General features: G+C 42.3%; 1 protein-coding gene across 2 annotated transcripts in view; it reads right to left on the bottom strand.

The window, feature by feature from the left end:
* Window positions 1-1912: 1912 nt before the first annotated feature.
* LOC139423116 (P2X purinoceptor 5-like) overlaps window positions 1913-18990 on the bottom strand; it is a 28737-nt gene continuing 11659 nt past the window's right edge. The window contains exons 6-13 of one of the 2 annotated variants that reach the window (XM_071174784.1): window positions 18532-18612; window positions 17561-17702; window positions 5480-5613; window positions 5190-5283; window positions 5030-5095; window positions 3208-3290; window positions 2867-3088; window positions 1913-2782 (exon numbers count right to left, since the gene is read on the bottom strand). In XM_071174784.1, coding sequence (XP_071030885.1) covers window positions 2770-2782; window positions 2867-3088; window positions 3208-3290; window positions 5030-5095; window positions 5190-5283; window positions 5480-5613; window positions 17561-17702; window positions 18532-18612 — 835 coding nt within the window. In that variant the 3' untranslated portion in view covers window positions 1913-2769. Of the gene's footprint in view, window positions 3089-3207; window positions 3291-5029; window positions 5096-5189; window positions 5284-5479; window positions 5614-17560; window positions 17703-18531; window positions 18613-18990 lie in introns of both variants that reach the window. The other variant, XM_071174783.1, reaches the window with a different exon arrangement.

Here is an 18990-nt window from a genome sequence, read left to right as displayed (position 1 = left end):
CAGTCCAGATGTCAATTTAGCTAGCACTTTCGTTAGTAACAAAATAGGCTAGATTGACAAATGATTCACAATTTGTTCAAGATCATGAAAGTATTAGGCAACATGTAATCAATAATGCATTTTTTTTTTGCAGCAGCTTTTACGTTGGCAATCAAATCAAGTGCAGACATGTCCTCAGTCATCGTAGCAAAACGAGAGGGACCACAGTTCATCAGCGAGGTCGCTGTGAGGGGCAACGCCGCCATGCTGGACTACTGTCGGACGTCTGTGTCGGCTCTGTCCGGGGCAACAGCGGGCATCCTTGGGCTCACAGGACTGTACGGATTTATCTTCTATTTCCTCGCCTCGTTTCTACTCTCCCTTCTTTTAATCCTCAAGGCTAGTCGCAGGTGGAACAAGTGCTTCAAGTCTCGGAGGATGCTCTTCACAGGAGGGCTCGTTGGAGGTCTTTTTACCTACGTCCTGTTCTGGACCTTCCTCTACGGAATGGTGCATGTGTACTAATATAGTTGACCAGAATGATTTTGGTTTTAACCCTAATGTCAGAGAAATGAATATTAACTGCCCACACACTGTTTGTAGATATAGGTGATTGATGAAATATGTTAGATTAACTGTTTATACAGCTATGTGAAGTACAATATATATGCAAAAGTATGTGGACACCCCTTCAAATTAGTGTATTTGGCAATTTCAGCCACACCCGTTGTTGACAGGTATACAACTGAGCACACAGCCATGGAATCTCCATAGACAAACATTAGCAGTAGAATAGCCTTACTGAAGAGCTCTGTGACTTTAAATGTAGCTCTGTCATAGGATGCCTCCTTTCCAACAAGTCAGTTCGTCAAATTTCTGCCCTGCTAGAGCTGCCCCGGTCAACTGTAAGTGCTGTTTTTGTGAAGTGGAAACGTCTAGGAGCAACAACTGCTCAGCTGTGAAGTGGTAGGCCACACAAGCTCACAGAACGGGACCGTTGAGTGCTGTAACACGTCTGCCCTCAGTTGCAACACTCACTACAGAGTTCCAGACTGCCTCCGGAAGCAACATCAGCACAAACTGTTTGCCGGGAGCTTCATGAAATGGGTTTCCATGGCCGAGCAGCTGCACACAGGCATAGTGCCAACTGTAAAGTTTGGTGGATGAGTAATAATAGTTTTGGGGGGTTTGGGCTAGGCCCCTTAGTTCCAGTGAAGGGAAATCTTAATGATTCTGTGCTTTGAACTTTGTGGCAACAGTTTGGGAAAGGCCCTTTCTTGTTTCAGCTTGACAATGCCCCCTGTGCACGGTCCAAACAGAAATGGTTTGTTGAGATTGGTGTGGATTGAATTTGACTGCCCTGCACAGAGCCCTGACCTCAACCAAATCGAACACCTTTGGGATGAATTGGAATGCCGACTGCGAGTCAGATCTAATCACCCGACATCGGTGCCTGACCTTACTAATGCTCTTGTGGCTGAATGGAAGCAGGTCCCCGCAGCAATGTTCCAACGTCTAGTGGAAAGCCTTCCCAGAAGAGCTGTTATAGACGTGAAAGGGGGGGGGGGGGGGGGGGGGGGGGGGGGGGGCAACTCCATATTAATGCCCATAAGTCAGCAACTCTATTTGTATACTAATAAAATATCTCTCATGCACTGAACTGCTGCAGTATGTTATTGTTTCTATGCTCTATTCTATTGCATCTATTCTAACTGAATTTTCCAAGTTCTCATCTAGCAGTTGACATGTTTTATAATAAGCATATCTAGGTTATAAACATAGTGATAAGTAGTAGGCTACAGGGTGATGGGCCTGATACTAAATATTTGTATGGCTATTGCCCATAAAAATGCATTACCAATACAAAAATGTTTTGAATATCAAGCCAATACATTACAAACCACTCCTTTAGTCACAGGACATTTATATTCTATTTGACCTTTATTTTAACAGGGAAGACATTTTGAGATCTAGGTCTCTTTTTCAAATGCGCCCTGTATAGTACAACATAGATATGCACTAATATATATATATATATATATTTTTTTTTAAATACAAAAACACAGTCATGGGAAGCACAAAAAAAACATCACAAATCACTCAGAAAAACAGTTACATTCCTTCACAAATAAGTCCCCAGTCAATACATGATGGAAATTACAAGTAATCACATTAAATGCAAAGTATTTATGATAGACAACCTCACACCCAGTTTATTTTCCAATTACGTGAGAAAGCAATTGTAGGCCTAATCTCACGATATGTGGAATTCCATAATATGACTCACAAGGATTTAATTATACTACAATCTGTCTCTTTAGGTGTGAAGAAACACCACAGCCAGCATAACCTCCTCTACCATGGTATGATTGCATGGCCTAATTGACACCAGATGCATTATGCTTCCATCTTAAACAAATATAATACCACAGAAATGCAATAGTGCTTTTTCTCTTTGATAAATATCTCGCTACGTAGAACATCTGCATTGTCATTGCGCCAGTAAAGTGTAAGGAGAGGAGAGCATTGCCATTTCTCTTTGCTAGCCTATCAGTCACCATCATTTCCAATCAGCACACACATCACTCTTGAGACATTGGAAAACCAAAGCCAAGTGTCAGCATCAGCAACCTCCGCTGGTAGAGAAGAAGGAGGGTGGGCATCAGGATCACCACCTCACCCACCCTCATTTCCCTTTCCACCTGCTAGAGGACCCAGTCTAGCCGTCTTGACGATAGCAGCACCTCTTTCTTTGTCTCACGTCTTCCTTGAAAAACAAGTCTTCTGACCTCAATCGGCCAACCTGTGTTAATAAAGGGTAAATAAAAATGTGTCTCACTCTGAATTAATTGGTTAGTGTCGTGGTCGTGGAGGGTGAGTATTATACCGTTGCCCCACAGTTCGCGGAGAGAGAATATGAACCTCCTTTTTCTCCCCAGTTTTAAGGTCCTGTTTCTCTGTGTCCTGAGTGGTGGGCTCTGGTTTCTCCTCTTTTTTCGTAGAGAGTGTGGTGAGCTCATGTTGTTCCCCAGCATGTGTCCTGTGTTTTCTTGTGTCTCGGTTCACCACTGTCTTCGCACTCTCTTTGTGCTTCTTAATCCGTTCTTTCCTGTTAAAGGGATGTTTTACAGAGCAAGCAATCCCAGACTTCAAATACATACTTTAATTGATTAAACTACAAAGTGTAAATTCTCTATTTAATAGTAATACCATGTCATGGTGTCTTACTTGAGAATCTCAAATTTCCTGTCTCGGAAGTAGGAACTCGTGCTCATCATGTAGATGAATATCATATCGCACGCAAATTTTCCCTGAAACGAAAAACAAACACAAAGCCCAGGTTTAGGTCAAGACATACAATAGATCACAGTAATCAGTATGATATAAATAAAACAAACAAAAAACATAAGGCTTGAGGTAACTTCTTAGGCCATAGCAAAAACAAAAAAACACTAAGTGTCCTGTGAATGTAAACAGCAGACTTCAAAGAGCTGTCTTCTCTGATAAATAATATGACTAAAATAGGGCACTAAAATCTTATACAAGGGGGCAGAGGGTTTCTGAATCCCAAATTAACCCCTATACACCCAAGGTACTCCTGTAGGTCTGACAGAATTAGATAGGCAAAAGAAAATGTAGTCATCTTGCCAGTGTTGGGGAAGCTACTCAAAGTATATTTTAACAACATAATAAACTACCAATTACCTCACACTGGATGAAGTTAAGATACAATAAAGCTACTTAAGAAATAAATCCCTCAATAAAGCCCTTAAGATAAATATAGTTTACTTAACTAAGTTAATTTTTAAAAGTAGTTCACTTCATCCAAACTACTTGGTGAAAAATTTTCATATAAATCTTACATTTCATAGACCACAAATTGCCAGAACAGATCACTTTGTTAACATGTGTTATTTAGCCTATTAAACCAAAAAACATGTCTCAAGTGAGAATTAGGCAGGACTAATGCCAAAAACGAGAGGAAATGATTCCCTACTTCACCCATTTTTTGGTGTGTAGTTCCAATAACAAAAGTAATTAACTACTGAAAACACTACTTAGATTTGAATTTAGTCAGAGAGGAAAAGGCGAAGCGATTGGTTTTACTCGGCCCAAAATCTGTCAACATTTTTTTTATGGAAGTCAGTGTCGAATTTGGTCAACAAAAAAAATGTATTGCTGATTTGTTACGTGGGGCTCATTTGATTGAATATACGTTTCGTAATGGTTAGGTTGTTACGAATGCACTAATATAAGTGAAGGCAGGCACATGGCATTTCGGCAACTTTGATAAAACGACTATATCGGAGTTGTGCCTGTTATAGAAATAGAGGACTCATCATGGATATAACCCATTTCAGCATGGACATTGCTATTGAGGCCTTCCACCATTTTAAAGTAGACAACTGGGTGGCGATTGCTATGAGTTGGGAGCGAGCAGCCAATGAAGAAGAAAATTGACTACTTTAAAATAGAGCTTCAATGGCGCTGCCCATGCTGTCACGCTATAATGGCACAGATACAAAGATGAGTCCTCTATCCAGCTCTATGACCTGTTATTCACACATATCTGCCCTCTCATCGGCTAGAATGGTCCCACCTGATCTCTCATCCTCCTGCATAACTTCCATCTTTGAGGAGTATTCTATTGTTAGAGCGGTCACCGAATATCTTGTCAATATAATAGGCAATCTTTGATTTAGTTCAACGACCACCAAGGTACTGCAAAATGTAGTTAAATTACTAGTTGATTTACATGTAGTTCATTACTCCCCAACACTGCATATTGCTTAGGCCTACCCAATTGTTTCAGATCTACAGGAGTGCCTAAGCAAGGGGATATGAGCTAGAGATTGATTTGGAATTAAGAAGATTACTCTTTCATTGAACAATGACAGGGGATCGCTCTCTTGTGGTGATATATCAAAATAATTTGATAACATCCAATCTGGCCATGCTACATGACATAGAATCCCAGAGGAATATATTTTGGGGGACCAGTATGTCTATTGGAAACAAATAAATACACAAATCTATTTTAAAAAATTACCATGCCCATAATAGCGAACCCAGTCCCAATAGCTATTACTGTGGGAATGATGTTGAATTTTCCAGCCTGAAAAACACAATAAAGAACATTTGATCTGACAGACTGTAATATGAAATATATCAACACATTCAAGTAAGTGTAGCAAGAATCACTCTCATACCCGTCCATTCACCATGATATCAAAGCGAATCCCATAGACTTTATATAAAGTCCGGAAGCTCTCTCCAGCTTCATCTTTGTAATACCGGGCATATCTGGAAAACAAACAAATCAGCTGTTTGGAACAGAAATGTCAACAACTGCCTGGTAGAGATAGATCTGAGATTAAATGCAGTAGTTGGAGAGAGCTCAAGCCTTATTAGTTGAAGCTAATACCTTTTCAGAATGAGGGCATGGATTATTATATCTGCTTGAAGTACAATCTGCTTATTAATGCATGTCAAGATGTACCTGAAGTTGTAGCCTGACGTGACAGTGCTGTTTAAGTTGATATCCAAACGAGTAAAGCTGTACTTTGGGTTACACTGCGAGTAGTCCTTATCCAAATCACAGTTCCACTCAATCAGAATTCCAACTGACCCACCCTGAGAGAAAGAGAGAGGGTTAGAGATAGAGAGAGAGACAGAGAGAGAGAGAGATAAGCGTTGCTCTAAATATGGAGGATGACTCTATTGCAGTGCTATACAAGATGTACTTTCTTGTTTCAAATATTTTTTATTAAACACACACAAGAATACAATTATACAAAGGTACCAAACAAATGGATCACATCAAGAATAGCTGGGATACTAGCCTGGAGTTCTGTTACATAGAGGAGGATGTCATCTGCGTATAGGGAAATCTTATTTAGAGTATCTTTAGTATTATAGCCGTGTATTGCTGCATGAGATCTAATCGTCTGCGCGAGCGGTTCGATAATTAGGGCAAAGAGCATTGGCAACAGCGCACAACCCTGCATTGTCCCCCTGTAAAGGTTAAATCGGGGCGACAATGATTGGTTAGTGAGTATTCTGGCACAGGGGTTCCTATATAAAAGCTGGAACCCATCTCCAATATTACATTTCTGTAGGACCTTGAATAGATAGGGCCACTCAACTTGGTCAAAGGCCTTTTCGGCGTCAAGAGATATGACGGCAAGGTCCACGTTGGGTAACCTCTGAGAATACATAATATTGAAGAGGCGCCTGAGATTGAAGAATGAGTTTCTGTTAGGGATAAAGACGGTCTGATCCGAAAGGACCAATTTGCCAATTAAAGTGCTAACCTGTTTAAGATGCTGCGAATTTTCGCAGTTTTTTGTTAAAAATCGCGCAACATTTCAACGTCCTGCTACTCATGGCAGGAATATAGTATATGCATATGATTAGTATGTGTGGATAGAAAACACTCTGAAGTCTCTAAAACTGGTTAAATCATGTCTGTGGCTTTAACAGAACGTGTTTAGGAGTAAAAATCCAGAGGAAAACTTCACAAAAAACACAAAAAAAATATCCATCCGCCAGTCTATGTATTGTCTACGGAAGGGAAAATAGATAGAGACCCGTTTACAATGCCTACAGCTTCCACACGATGTCGCCAGTACTGGCATTTTATTAGTAGTTTATCCTTGGTGTGATGACGAATAGGCACTTCCTGTCTTGGGGTCCACCGAAGGAAGTTATGAAAGGGAAAATATGGACAATGATTTCAAGACTTGCTGCTATCGAATACAGATCACCCCGTGATCAATTTTATCGATTATTAACGTTTATTAATACCTAAAGTTGGTTTACAAAAGTAGTTTGAAGTGATTTGTAAAAGTTTATAGGCAACTTTTAGTAATTTTAAACAATGACGTTGCGTTTTGGAAAGGCGCTTTTTCCTGGATCAGACGGGCTTCATAAATCGACATTTTGGGTATACTTTGACGGATTTAATCGGGAAAAAGACCCAATTGTGATGTTTATGGGACAAATAGGAGTGCCAACAAAGAAGCTCGTCAAAGGTAATGAATGTTTTATATTTTATTTCTGTGTTTTGTGTAGCGCCGGCTACGCTAATTATTTTGTTTGCGTCTCGTTCAGGTATTTCGGGGGGTGCATGCTATCAGATAATAGCTTCTCATGCTTTCGTCGAAAAGCATTTTACAAATCGGACATGTTGGCTAGATTCACAACGAGTGTAGCTTTAATTGAGTACCCTGCATGTGTGTTTTAATGAAAGTTTGAGTTTTATCGAGTACTACAGTTGGCGCTCTGAAATTTCCGCTGATTTTGGTCCCTGTACAGGGATCGCAGCCATAAGAGTTATTGCTAAAATCTTTGGGTCTGTACTAAGGAGAGATATTGGTCTGTATGACCCTACCTCTTCTGGATCTTTACCCTTCTTATGTATAACTGTAATGAACGCTTCGTCCAAAGTAGAAGGGAGAGCTCCATCCTCATTGGCCTGAACCAACATTTTGTGCAGGTAGGGAGAGAGCATGTTGCTGAATGTTTTATAGAATTCACCAGGGTATCCATCTGGGCCCGGGGTCTTGCCACTCTTTAGAGATTTAATTGTTTCTCGAATTTCATCAAGAGATATTTCCTTATTCAGGAAGTTAGAATCTTCCTGGTTCAGGGCAGGAAGATTACAGTCCTCCAAAAATGTTTGCATAATTAAGGGGTTAGGATCCGCTTTAGATGTATATAGAGTCTCATAAAACTGCCGGAATCTGTCATTGATGTCTTTGGGGGAAGAGAGTAATTCCCCAGATGCAGATTTAACTTTGTGAATCATTCGGTCACTCACATTTTTTCGAAGTTGTCTGGCGAGTAATTTGTGTGGTTTGTCACCAAACTCAAAATATTTTTGCTTGGCATAGAGAAAAGATTTAGCAATTTTAGCTGAGAGAATCTGATTATATTCCAATTTTAAAGAGGACATTTTTTTATGTTTCTCCATAGATGGATGGCTAGCATTCTCCCTATCCAGTAAGTGAATTTGTCCCTCCAGTTCTTCCAGTTTTCCTCTGTTTTGCCTACTCCTGGCAGCCTGAAAGGAGATGATACAGCCTCTCAGATAAGCCTTCAGTGTTTCCCACAATAATGCTGGGGAAGTCTCTGTGTTGTCGTTGGTATCAAAGAAAAATGTAATTTGGTCTTTAAGATATTCACAGAATGTTGGTTCTGTGAGGAGCTGAGGATTCAACCTCCAGACCCTCTCGTTTGGTACAATGTCACCCAATCTCAGGGAGAAGGTGAGTGGACTGTGGTCCGAGATTATAATATACCTCACATTACAGGTATAGGGGAGTAGTCTAGCATCCAACAAAAATTAGTCAATTCGAGTGTAAACATTGTGAACATGAGAGTAAAAGGAGTATTCCCTACCCGTAGGGTTAGCGATCCTCCATATATCAAATAAGTTAGAATTTTTTATGTAGGTATTCAAGAATTCGCTTGAATAGGAGGTAGGGGTTCGCCGGGTAGAGGATCTATCCAAATATTGGTCTAGCACACAGTTAAGGTCCCCTCCAATGACCAGGTTAGTATGGGAGATATCTGAAAGGGAATTCCTTTCCGTACCAGAATCGCTGTGCCTCTCGTTTTGGCAGAGAAGCTAGAGTGATACACTTGCCCCACCCACCTACACTTAAGTCTGCTATGAGAGTTATATTTCAGATGGGTTTCTTGCAAAAATATAATATCAGACGAGAGTGCTTTCAAGTGGGCTAGGACCTTGCCTCTCTTAATTGGTTCGTTTAAACCCTTGACATTCCAGGAAGTGAATGTAAGCCCCGCCTTCCTCTCGTTTGTAGTTCCTATGGTGGCCTGCATAACATGTAACTTGATAAAAAGGTAAGAAAGTGCACCAAACCACCACAATCAGCATATGTAGCACCTACACCCGAGCAGTATCCAACCCACCCCTCCCCCCTGCAAGCACCTTTACTTCCCACCCTGTACCCCTAATTTCCCCAACACTTACCCCCCCCCATCAACCCACATTTAACAGGCATGCACAAACAGGAGAGAAAAAAAAGGAAAAATAAAAATAATAAACACATTGTCTGGCCGATGCCAAAGAAGCACGGCGCGACCTCGAACAAGAGGTAAAACAAAAATAAAATCCCAACTATACGTTCACCTCTCACTATCCTAGAACTTCTACTAACATATGAACTGAGGAGGCTCCCGCGAATAAAGTGTTCAGTTAGCATCTAATAAACCTAAACAGAATAAGTTGCAACTTAAACATATTGCGCATTTAAGCGTCATCCTGGGTCAATCCCAGAGATAAGCAAGATATAGCCTCACAAGATTATATTTCTAAGCACTGCCGGTCAAAAAAATAAACCATCCGCAACCGACATAGTCAGCCGTACCTTTACATACTGTGGGTCAGGAGATCGGAACAAGGATTTGCTAAATTAAACGTTCCCCCCAATAATATATATTTTTTTTAAATATAAAACATTTTTTAAAATATATATACATACATACATATATATACATACATACATACATACGTATATATATATATATATATATATATATCTACACATACATACATATACACATACACATACATACACATACACACACATACACATACATACACATACATACACAAATACACACATATACACATACATACACACATACACACACATACATGCATACATAAATACATACATACCCACACAAAAAAATCATATATAAAAATATGTATATACAGTGCCTTGCGAAAGTATTCGGCCCCCTTGAACTTTGCGACCTTTTGCCACATTTCAGGCTTCAAACATAAAGATATAATACTGTATTTATTTGTGAAGAATCAACAACAAGTGGAACACAATCATGAAGTGGAACAACATTTATTGGATATTTCAAACTTTTTTAACAAATCAAAAACTGAAAAATTGGGCGTGCAAAATTATTCAGCCCCTTTACTTTCAGTGCAGCAAACTCTCTCCAGAAGTTCAGTGAGGATCTCTGAATGATCCAATGTTGACCTAAATGACTAATGATGATAAATACAATCCACCTGTGTGTAATCAAGTCTCCGTATAAATGCACCTGCACTGTGATAGTCTCAGAGGTCCGTTAAAAGCGCAGAGAGCATCATGAAGAACAAGGAACACACCAGGCAGGTCCGAGATACTGTTGTAAAGAAGTTTAAAGCCGGATTTGGATACAAAAAGATTTCCCACGCTTTAAACATCCCAAGGAGCACTGTAATATTGAAATGGAAGGAGTATCAGACCACTGCAAATCTACCAAGACCTGGCCATTCCTCTAAACTTTCAGCTCATACAAGGAGAAGACTGATCAGAGATGCAGCCAAGAGGCCCATGATCACTCTGGATGAACTGCAGAGATCTACAGCTGAGGTGGGAGACTCTGTCCATAGGACAACAATCAGTCGTATATTGCACAAATCTGACCTGAGACTGGGACGGAGATTTGTCTTCCAACAAGACAATGATCCAAAACATAAAGCAAAATCTACAATGGAATGGTTCAAAAATAAACATATCCAGGTGTTAGAATGGCCAAGTCAAAGTCCAGACCTGAATCCAATCGAGAATCTGTGGAAAGAACTGAAAACTGCTGTTCACAAATGCTCTCCATCCAACCTCACTGAGCTCGAGCTGTTTTGCAAGGAGGAATGGGAAAAAAATTCAGTCTCTCGATGTGCAAAACTGATAGAGACATACCCCAAGCGACTTACAGCTGTAATCGAAGCAAAAGGTGGCGCTACAAAGTATTAACTTAAGGGGGCTGAATAATTTTGCACGCCCAATTTTTCTGTTTTTGATTTGTTAAAAAAGTTTGAAATATACAATAAATGTCGTTCCACTTCATGATTGTGTCCCACTTTTATATCTTTATGTTTGAAGCCTGAAATGTGGCAAAAGGTTGCAAAGTTCAAGGGGGCCGAATACTTTCGCAAGGCACTGTACATCCATATGCACATATACACATACAAACATTCATACCCCAGAATAACAATCTACACTGATTTAAAATATACACATACATAATACTAAAATGCTAAGAGAAAATAGTAATAAAGTACAAAAAGTAATTATATGTACGCACACCTACACAGCCATAAGCACTACAGAGGGCTGGTGGGACTCTAGTCGGGAGAGCGGCCTACGGGCAGAACGGCACAAAACATCAACTTGCTAATCAGGTCTGCCCCTTCCCAACCATCACCCCCATTCCCCTGCAAGCAATAAATAAATGGAATGGTAGTAAGAATAATGTAAGGATTGTAAAATAAATAACGAAACAAAACAAAATGGGGGAATGTAAGTATATCCATCCGAAGGTGTCAGTGATCAAACCTGGAAGTAAAAATATGCATCGCTCTGAGCACAGCCGGGATGAAAGTGAATTTAACATTAAATGAGAGCTCTGACCGCCATCCATTGGTCGGCTCAGCGTCTTACATGTTCGGTAGCCCTTGTTGAGCCCGTTTAATACGGGATGGATTCGAGTCCATGAGCAGACCCTAACACACAATGACAAGGCACTCTAACCTGTACGGGGGATTGGTGTACATCCCCGGATAAACTTCTCTGCGTCCAAAACCGAGGAGAGCCAAATCTTCTCACCGGAAGGCGGGGTAATTCTTAGTCTTGCAGGGAAGAGCAAGGCTGGGTGAAGATGGAGTTTGTAGAGTTTGGTCATGACATCTTTGTAGTCGGCGCGATGCTTTGCCACATCGGGCACCTAATCCTCATAGACACGGAATGGGTGCACTTTATGTGACAGGTTGCCCCTCATTCGAACTTCACGCAGGATAAGATCCTTGGTCTTGAAACTGTGACAACAGATGATTACTGGGCGAGGACCCTGTCTGTCTCGTTGTTTAGTGGGGAGTAGGCCTCCGCTGTGGATTTATTGTCCTTTGGTCGCTTATTACTCTGCATTTTCATATAAAAAGTTACAATCTTGTATTAGAAAGAAACGTTTGTTGTAAAAAGTGCCATAAAGTAGGTTAAATTAGATTATTTCGCCAAAAAGTTGCAGGAGCCTCTCATGCACAGCCGTTCACTCCAACATGCTAACTCCGCCCCCCAAGATGTACTTTCTTTTTTTAATAAATTTTATTTTTTATTTTTTTTACCCCTTTTTCTCCCCAATTTCGTGGTATCCAATTGTTGTAGTAGCTACTATCTTGTCTCATTGCTACAACTCCCGTACGGGCTCGGGAGAGACGAAGGCTGAATGTCATGCGTCCTCCGATACACAACCCAACCAGCCGTACTGCTTCTTAACACAGCGCATCCAACCCGGAAGCCAGCCGCACCAATGTGTCGGAGGCTACACCGTGCACCTGGCAACCTTGGCTAGCGCGCACTGCGCCCGGCCGCCACAGGAGTCGCTGGTGCGCGATGAGACAAGGAGATCCCTACCGACCAAAAATTAAAGCAGGAAGTACCAAGGACTCGCTCAATACGGAAGTGGTCAGATGGCGCGGATGCTACGCTACAGGACTGTTTTGCTAGCACAGACTGGAATTTGTTCCGTGATTCATCCAATGGTTTTGAGGAGAATACCACCTCAGTCATTGGCTTCGACGACGTCGTCCCCACAGTGACCGTACGTACATATCCCAACCAGAAGCTATGGATTACAGGCAACATCCGCATCGAGTTAAAGGCTAGTGCTGCTGCTTTCAAGGAGCGGGACACTAATCCGGACGTTTATAAGAAATCCCGCTATGCCCTCAGACGAACCACCAAACAAGCAAAGCATCAATACAGGAGTAGGTTGAATCCTACTACACTGGCTCTGGCGCTCGTCGGATGTGGTAGGGGTTGAAAACTATTACGGACTACAAAGGGAAACCCAGACGCAAGCTGCCCAGTGACACGAGCCTACCAGACGAGCTAAATGCCTTTTATGCTCGCTTGGAGGCAAGCAACACTGAAGCATGCACGAGAGCACCTGCTGTTCTGGATGTGTGATAACGCTCTCGGTAGCCGATTTGAGCAAGACCTTTAAACAGGTCAACATTCACAAACCCGCAGGGCCAGATGGATTACCAGGATGTGTATTCAAAGCATGCACGGACCAACTGGCAAGTGTCTTCACTGATATTTTCAACCTCTCCCTTACTGAGTCTACATGTTTCAAGCAGACCACCATAGTCCCTGTGCCCAAGGAAGCGAAGGTAACCTGCCTAAATGATTAGTGCCTACGTCGGTAGCCGTGAAGTGCTTTGAAAGGCTAGTCATTTCTCACATGCAGACGTGGTTTGTCGTCCTCTCGTTTACTTTTTGTGTTTTTCGTCTTTTTTTGTATATATCAATTATATCAATATATCAATTTATTTTTCAATCTCTTTTCCATTTTTAAATTAAATATACCTTCCGGTAACCCGCCACACTCAATGTGACACGGATCCGCTATTTTTTTAAGAACTTATAGCCAGAACCTCCTTCAGAAGCTAGCCATCATAAGCTAACCAGCAAATTAGCTACAAGCTATTTAGTCATTGTTAGCCACTGCTAGCGGCCATTACCTTCTGCACAGGCACCAGACGTTTTTTTAGCCTGGATAATACCTGCCAGCCTCGGACTGTTTTTCTCCACTACAATGCCAGATTCTTGCCGTAAACCCTGAACCATTACTCCTGATCATCACAGCTAGCTAGCTGCCACCGAGTGACACAGCCCCGAAGCTAGCCCTGAGACAGGCCCGCCTCCCGGCCTACTCTGTGATCACCCGGCTACTCAGCCGTTGCCTCCCAGACTCAACACGGCTAGAATCCACTACTCCACCGTATACTTGCCGTAAGCGCTGGACCTTTGCATCGGATCATCGCTGCAAGCTAGCTGCTACCGAGTGGCTATAGTGGCTAACGCTCCTGCCCCGAAGCTAGCACCAGTTAGCCGCGAGCCAGGTGCATCTCCCGGCTAGCAAACGAAATTACTACAATTACAATACCTCTTTTGCCATCTGGCCCGGATCCTTTGTCGACACGGCATCCCGCCGTTATCTGTCGGCCCTAGCCCCGAACTCAGCCCCTGTGTGTAGTTAACTTACCCTCTCTGCCAATTCATCACCATTTTACCTGTTGTTGTTGTCTTAGCTGATTAGCTGTTGTTGTCTTACCCGTTGATGTCTTAGCTCACTCCACCAATCAACACCTGTGTTTGCTTTAAATCTCTCAAATGTCAATATGCCTTGAATACTGTTGTTTAGGATAGTTATCATTGTTTTAGTTTACTGCGGAGCCCCTAGTCCCACTTTACATGCCTCAGATACCTCCTTTGTCCCACCTCCCACACATGCGGTGACCTCACCCATTATAACCAGCATGTCCAGAGATACAACCTCTCTTATCATCACTCAGTGCCTGGACTTACCTCCACTGTACCCACACCCCACCATGCCCCTGTCTGCACATTATGCCCTGAATCTATTCTACCACGCCCAGAAATCTGCTCCTTTAATTCTCTGTCACCAACGCACTTGACGGCCAGTTTTGATAGCCTTTAGCCGTACCCTCTTCCTACTCCTCCTCTGTTTCTCAGGTGATGTGGAGGTTAACCCAGGCCCTGCGTGCCCCCAGGCACTCTCATTTGTTGACTTCTGTAACCGAAAAGGCCTTGGTTTCATGCATGTTAACATCAGAAGCCTCCTCCCTATATCCATCCTGCCCTGCCTTTCTAAAGTCTTCGAAAGCCACATTAATAAACAGATCACTGACCATTTCGAATCCCACAGTACCTTCTCCGCTGTGCAATCTGGTTTCCGAGCTGGTCACGGGTGCACCTCAGGCACGTTCAAGGTACTAAACGATATCATAACCACCATCGATAAAAGACAGTACTGTGCAGCCGTCTTCTTCAACCTGGCCAAGGCTTTCGACTCTTTCAATCACCGTATTCTTATCGGCAGACTCAATAGCCTTGGTTTGTCAAATGACTACCTCGCCTGGTTCACCAACTACTTTGCAGACAGAGTTCAGTGTGTCAAATTGGAGGGCCTGTTGTCCGGACCTCTGGCAGTCTCTATGGGGGTGCCACAGGGTTCAATTCTCGGGCCGACTCTCTTCTCTGTATATATCCATGATGTCGCTCTTGCGGCGGATAATTCCCTGATCCACCTCTACGCAGACAACACCATTCTGTAAACTTCTGGCTCTTCTTTGGACACTGTCTTAACTAACCTCCAAACGAGCTTCAATGCTATACAACACTTACCCTAGTAAAACTGACTCTCCTACCGATCCTCGACTTCGGCGATATCATCTACAAAATAGCTTCCAATACTCTACTTAGCAAACTGGATGTAGTCTATCACAGTGCCATCCGTTTTGTTACCAAGCCCCTTATCTTCTTATGGCTAGGGGTTCTGCTAGCGGAAATATGTAACTTTCATACATTCACAAGTGCAATACACCAAATGAAAGACAAACTTCTTGTTAATCTACCAATCGTGTCCGATTATTAAAATAAACATCAACAGCATCCTCCCGGATACCCTAGACCCACTCCAATTCGCATACCGCCCCAACAAATCCATAGATGACACAATCTCAATCGCACTCCACACTTCCCTTTCCTGCCTGGACAGAAGGAACACCTATGTGAGAATGCTGTTCATTGACTACAGCTCAGCATTCAACACCATAGTGCCCACGAAGCTCATCACTAAGCTAAGGACCCTAGGACTAAACACATCCCTCTGCAACTGAATCCTGGACTTCCTGACGGGCCGCCCACAGGTGGTAAGGGTAGGCAACTACACGTATGCCATGCTGATCCTCAACACTGGGGCCCCTCAGGGATTTGTACTTAGTCCACTCTTGTACTCCCTGTTCACCCACGACTGCGTGGCCTAACACGACTCAAACACTATCATTAAGTTTTCTGACGACACAACAGCGGTAGGCCTGATCACCGACAACGATGAGACAGCCTATACGGAGGTGGTCAGAGAACTGTCAGTGTGGTGCCAGGACAACAACCTCTCCCTCAATGGGAGCAAGACAAAGGAGCTGATCGTGGACCACAGGAAAAGGCAGGCCGAACAGGCCCCCATTATAACATCAAAGGGGCTGTAGTGGAGCGGGTCGAGAGTTTCAAGTTCCTTGGTGTCCACATCACCAACGAACTATCATGGTCCAAACACACTAAGACAGTCGTGAAGAGGGCACAACAAAACCTTTTCCCCTTCAGGAGACTGAAAAGATTTGGCATGGGTCCCCAGATCCTCAAAAAGTTCTACAGCTGCACCATTGAGAGCATCCTGACCGGTTGCATCACCGCCTGGTATGGCAACTGCTCGGCATCTGACCGTAAGGCGCTACAGAGGGTCGTGCGTACGGCCCAGTACATCACTAGGGCCAAGCTTCCTGCCATCCAGGACCTATGTAATAGGCGGTGTCAGAGGAAAGCCCATAAAATTGTCAGAGACTCCAGTCACCCAAGTCATAGACTGTTTTCTCTGCTACCATACAGCAAGCGGTACCGGAGTGCCAAGTCTCGGACCAAAAGGCTCCTTAACAGCTTCTACCCCCAAGCAATAAGACTGTTGACAATTAATGTTGACTATTTACATTGACATCCCCCAATTTGTTTTGTACACTGCTGCTACTCGCTGTTTATTATCTATGCATAGTCACTTCACCCCTACCTACATGTACAAATTACCTCAACTAAACTGTACCCCCGCACACTGACTCTGTACCGGTTCCCCATGTATATAGCCTCGTTATTGTTATGTTATTGTGTTACTTTGTATTATTTTTGTGTTTTATTTTTTACTTCAGTTTATTTGGTAAATATTTTCTTTAACTCTTCTTGAACTGCATTGTTGGTTAAGGGCTTGTAACTAAGCATTTCACGGTAAGGTCTACACTTGTTGTATTCAACGCATGTGACAAATAGATTTAATTTGACATATGGTAAGAATGGCTCTGGTTAACTATTGTTTTATTCTATGCTGGGTGTCCTGCTACACTAACAACCAGAGGTAGTATTTACTTGTAAATGTCTAACCTGACCTTGCTGGGAAGTTGAGGTGAGGGTACGTTATACAGGGCTCTGTGTCAAGCCACTTAATAGAGATCTAACAACTGTTATGTTTCATAATGTTGTTATTATGCAACCATAGTTGTTATTCATTTCAATTTCATGCCTAATGACCGCAGCCTACATGGCAAAAGTCTAATTAAAGGTCATCAAAATAATGGTAATTACCTAACTGCCTGAAAGCAAGCATCATTATGAAATGGACTGAAGGAGGAGAGACCTACATCCCTCCCACACTGCTTGGATAGCATGACGAAGGCCTGAAAAACATCATTCGGACGCACTGTTAAACTAAATACCCAACCCTGATTACTGACTGTTTAATGCATTGTATTGAGTGTCTTTCCTGGGTAGCAACGTACTGTATGCTGATAAACCGTTGTTTTTATACAACATTGCTGCCCCTCTATGCCAGCTCTGCCAGGGAAAAAGGTCACCTAACCTCAATGTGACTACTTGGTTAAATAAAGTGTACATTTCAAAACAAAAAGATTGTAAATCTGTACCACTACAGCCATGTCCTGAAAGTCGTGTCCAGTCCTGCTGACCAGGTCTCCCAGACGAAAGATGGGGCAGTAGGGTTGGAGGACGTTGTCATAGGAACATCTCTTTAGATAGGAGTCATTACCGGTGTCCAGAACATTTGACCTGAGGAGAAAGAAGACAGAACAGGACATGTAGCTTTTAGCTATGTGCTTAGTAGTTCAGTATCATACTTCTCCTTGTCTAAATCCCAAAAAGGTCATAGGCCTAAAACATAAACTGAGCAGTGAAGTTATCTTATCAGCTTCAAATAACAAGCTTTCTCTTTGACCCTTGCTTAGATAAGGAATAGCACAGAGCTACATATCATATCAAGTAACTTTATAGATCAATTACTTCATGGTTTAGACATTTTACCTTCAATACACACAACGTAATCAAAAGATCTACAACTGAAATTATCAATTGGCAGAGGTCTGACGTCTCTGTAATTTCCAGGTTAGGCTTAGAAAGACAATACCAATGTTCTAGCTGATTAAACCTTCTACAACAGCCTTATTGGCATGAGAGCCTAGTGAGCCAATCAGATCTGTTCTAACACCTGTCCAGGGCTGGTCCTGCTCTGCTGTCAAGGACGTCTCAGATGACCTCACCACACACACACACACACACACACACACACACACACACACACACACACACACACACACACACACACACACACACACACACACACACACACACACACACACACACACACACACACACACACACACACATATATGGCTTTGGGGGTATATAAATAGAAGGGACTGTGCACCCTCATAGCTATTCAAAGCAGTGCTAGGACATGTATCCCCCACTGCCCAACTCACACATACTTACTGATCTATGTCACTGACACTGACTGTGTCTGTAGAGACAGACAGTCTCTAGGGACTACGTTGAGGTCTGTATGAACAAGCACCACTTAGCACCACTCATAACCACTTACTTGGAGAATTCAAACTTCGGAAACCTGACAAAGTTCTTGATGTAAATTGTGAAGTTTTCTGCCTTGCTTAATAAAGCCTCCCTGGAAATGAAGTGGAAAAGTGTTAATCCAGAGTGACTGCTACCTAATGGTAGATAATCAGGACAAGGTACTTCATGCTGAAGTACATAGGATCTTAATCTTTTGGTTGCTGAGAATTTTCCTCCAAAGCAGGAAATGCAAACTTGTAGGGTATTTGAGTTTTAAAAAGGCTTCTAAAGTTCGTCATTTCTACTTTGAAATTTCAGACTTGATTTGCCCTAACAAAATAATGTATGAACCACTACAAAAGTTCTAATCCACATAATAATTCACATGTCCTGTTGCTGCAGGATTATATTCCTGCTGTAGCAAATTGGCTCAAATTAAGATCCTCAATCTTTAGTGGAGTGTCAATGCAAAAGTGAGTATTTCATTATT

This window comes from Oncorhynchus clarkii, chromosome 12 (genome assembly GCF_045791955.1).
Source record: "Oncorhynchus clarkii lewisi isolate Uvic-CL-2024 chromosome 12, UVic_Ocla_1.0, whole genome shotgun sequence".
NCBI lineage: Eukaryota > Metazoa > Chordata > Actinopteri > Salmoniformes > Salmonidae > Oncorhynchus > Oncorhynchus clarkii.
This window is presented reverse-complemented; position numbering and strand designations above follow the sequence as displayed.